The 2,682-nt window shown below is 35.5% G+C and overlaps 1 protein-coding gene across 2 annotated transcripts in view; it reads left to right on the top strand.

Moving 5' to 3' along the window:
* The window catches only part of LOC125043814 (39S ribosomal protein L10, mitochondrial-like), a 5,492-nt gene extending 4,075 nt beyond the window's left edge, over positions 1–1,417 (top strand). For both annotated transcript variants that reach the window (XM_047640126.1, XM_047640127.1), the window contains exons 5-6: positions 843–1,031; positions 1,218–1,417. In XM_047640126.1, coding sequence (XP_047496082.1) covers positions 843–1,031; positions 1,218–1,289 — 261 coding nt within the window. In that variant the 3' untranslated portion in view covers positions 1,290–1,417. The remainder of the gene's footprint in view (positions 1–842; positions 1,032–1,217) is intronic.
* The last annotated feature ends 1,265 nt before the right edge of the window (positions 1,418–2,682 follow it).

Below are 2,682 nucleotides of genomic sequence, written 5' to 3'. Positions count from 1 at the left end.
CTAACCACCCATGTTAATCCCTACCTTCCTGAACTGATATATGACTTTAGATGAGTAGCACACTTAACCCAATCAGCATGGATGGCAAAAATTCATGCCATGCCCACTGTAATATAAGTTTATTTATTGTATTTACACATAGATGGCTCTACAAGTTCTTAATCACCAAGGCATCAGTTATTAGTCCTACGTATCTCACCTGTTTACCCTTTTCCTTGACTTTTGAAAAGGGTCTTTCTTATTATTTCATTGTCTTAAATGTTACCAAGATTTAAATGACAATTTGATAACCTTAACATCAATAACAATAATAACACTATCGATATTAATTGTATTAAAAAGAAAAACACATTTTCCTGCCAATTCAAAGAATGGGGAAATCAGGATCAGCCACTAGGGCCTACTGATAGACTCCTTGCTGGCTGAGCACATGTGGAGCCTTCTCTGTATGTAACAAAATTCATAAAAAAACTACAGGGAACAGAACGTAAATCCGTGGTAGCTGGGTTAAGCATTAACTAATGCCCCTGTTTTGGAATCAATGCCATCTCCACTTTTTAGTAGAATTGGCATCAGTTTCAACTTTTAGTATTGTCCTTTCACTACTAATCATTATAGTCACTGGGATGGTTATTTCCATTTTTATTTTAATATCATCTGTTTATTTGTGAATTTATTTTTAATAATTTTTAATACAGATTATATATTATAAGTGATCCTGAAATTCTGTTCATTAAAAACTTGTAGATGTGTATATACAGTGTACAATTATAAACTTTAAGAAGACAAAGAATTCAGTATACACATATTTTCATATTACATATTACCTTCCTTTCACTCAGTTACTCAAACTTGAAAAGAAGCTGGTAGGTTTGGTTCTGCTAGCTGGTGTTGTTGAGGGCCGTCTCATGAGTGTGGCAGACATGAAACGTTATGCTGCCCTTCCCTCTCTGGATGGTGCCAGGGGCCAGCTGCTGTCCATCCTCAGTGCTCCTGCTCAGAAACTTTCACAGAATATGACATCTCACCAGGTATATGGCTTGATAAATATACAGAGATGTAGTTGCTATGAATCAGTTGACCTATTTGCCTTATAAGTTTGTATTTTACACTTTTGTTATCACTTCTGTGAAGAATTAATCATATATGCCACAATTAAAGAATATTTTTTTTACTTTGACTAAGACACTTGTGTTTATAACTTCACTATATTTCAGAGAGAATTGTCATCAGCTCTTGGACGTTATATATCAGATCAGACTCCAACGCCGCAAGCAGAAGAACAATAAGTGAGTGGAGTAATATTTATAATAAGTAAATAGCCCATGAGAGTGGAGTAATGTCATAACTTGTTTTTTCCTCATCATCTGTACATTATGTATTATAGCTGTTTAATAAAAAAAACATATGAAAGTAAGTTGTTATTTCATAACCTGATTGAAAATTATACTTCATTGAGAGAGAAATGTTTTTAGCTTCAGAACATAAGCTCCCATCTCTTTTACCAAAATTCCACCTCATTCATGTTTTTGCTATTTCTGTATCACCTATCCAGACTTGGTAATATAAATATGCATCTTATTAGACATCCCCTACAGTCCTAGTTATGCCTCTGTTAATTTCTATTAGAAGAGAGAGCTAATGAGAGGAGCACATAGGGCATCACTGCCATAATGTACAATGTGGTTCTGCTCCTGATTCTAATTCTTATTAATCTGTACTTTTATGTCTCCCTTCCTTTCTCCCTAGCTCAATAGCTATATTCTGTGGTTCCATATTCCCAACTTAGCTGACTAATTCTAATACACAATAACTTTCTACCGAACTCCTACCTAAGTGTAACTACATTAAAGGGGGATCCAAGCCCTCATGCATGTACGCACTTGATCACTTGACATCCCAGATTGTCAGTCATTTGTTGTAGTGAATTAAATTAAAAGTATTAGTGTTTGAGAAAGGTGCATTACACACTCATCTATGTTCAGTATTACTTTAAGGTTATTGTACTTTTTTTTTATTGGGGAGGGTCCAGAAAAAACAAATCCATATATTAATCTAATAAAAAGAAATTACATATTATATATGTATACTGTAACTTTCCCCTTCATGTGCTTAAACCTTGAATTGGTTAATTCAGTAACAGAACATCCATATGAAGCATTGAACATTCATTCTTTGTCAGGACAGTCGCCTGCCCAATTGGATGCCCATATGACTCCCTTATGTCACAACAATGTCCTTCTCCAAATCCCTTCCCTCCTGACATTCTTCCTGATACTTCACCACCTTTCCCTTGTTCCCTTATCTCATTTTCTAGATTTGTCTCCTACTTCTTGAACTCCCATTTTTACTTGTATTATCTGTTGTTTCATAATGACCCTTTTGTAGTTTCCTGATACAGTGTTACTCTCCCTCCCCCAGAAATATTTGATCTAATCACCCTATATACTTAACCCCCACCCTATTTAAGAATCCCCGCTGTACTCCATTTCCTCTCTATATCCTTTTCACTACTATTCTGACCTATAGAGCTCTACAACCTTTGACATCCCTCAAATCACTTGCTCATTGTTGTTGTGGGATCACCCCTACCATGGACCTCAGCCCTTGCTTCAACTAATTTTGCATTCTTCTCCCATTTTCCTTTTCCTTCTCTTCTTCATCCCTTTATTCTGTCCATTT

This window comes from Penaeus chinensis, chromosome 34 (genome assembly GCF_019202785.1).
Source record: "Penaeus chinensis breed Huanghai No. 1 chromosome 34, ASM1920278v2, whole genome shotgun sequence".
In the NCBI taxonomy this organism is placed as follows: domain Eukaryota; kingdom Metazoa; phylum Arthropoda; class Malacostraca; order Decapoda; family Penaeidae; genus Penaeus; species Penaeus chinensis.
Note: the sequence above shows the minus strand (reverse complement) of the source record. Positions and strands in the feature narration are given on the sequence as shown.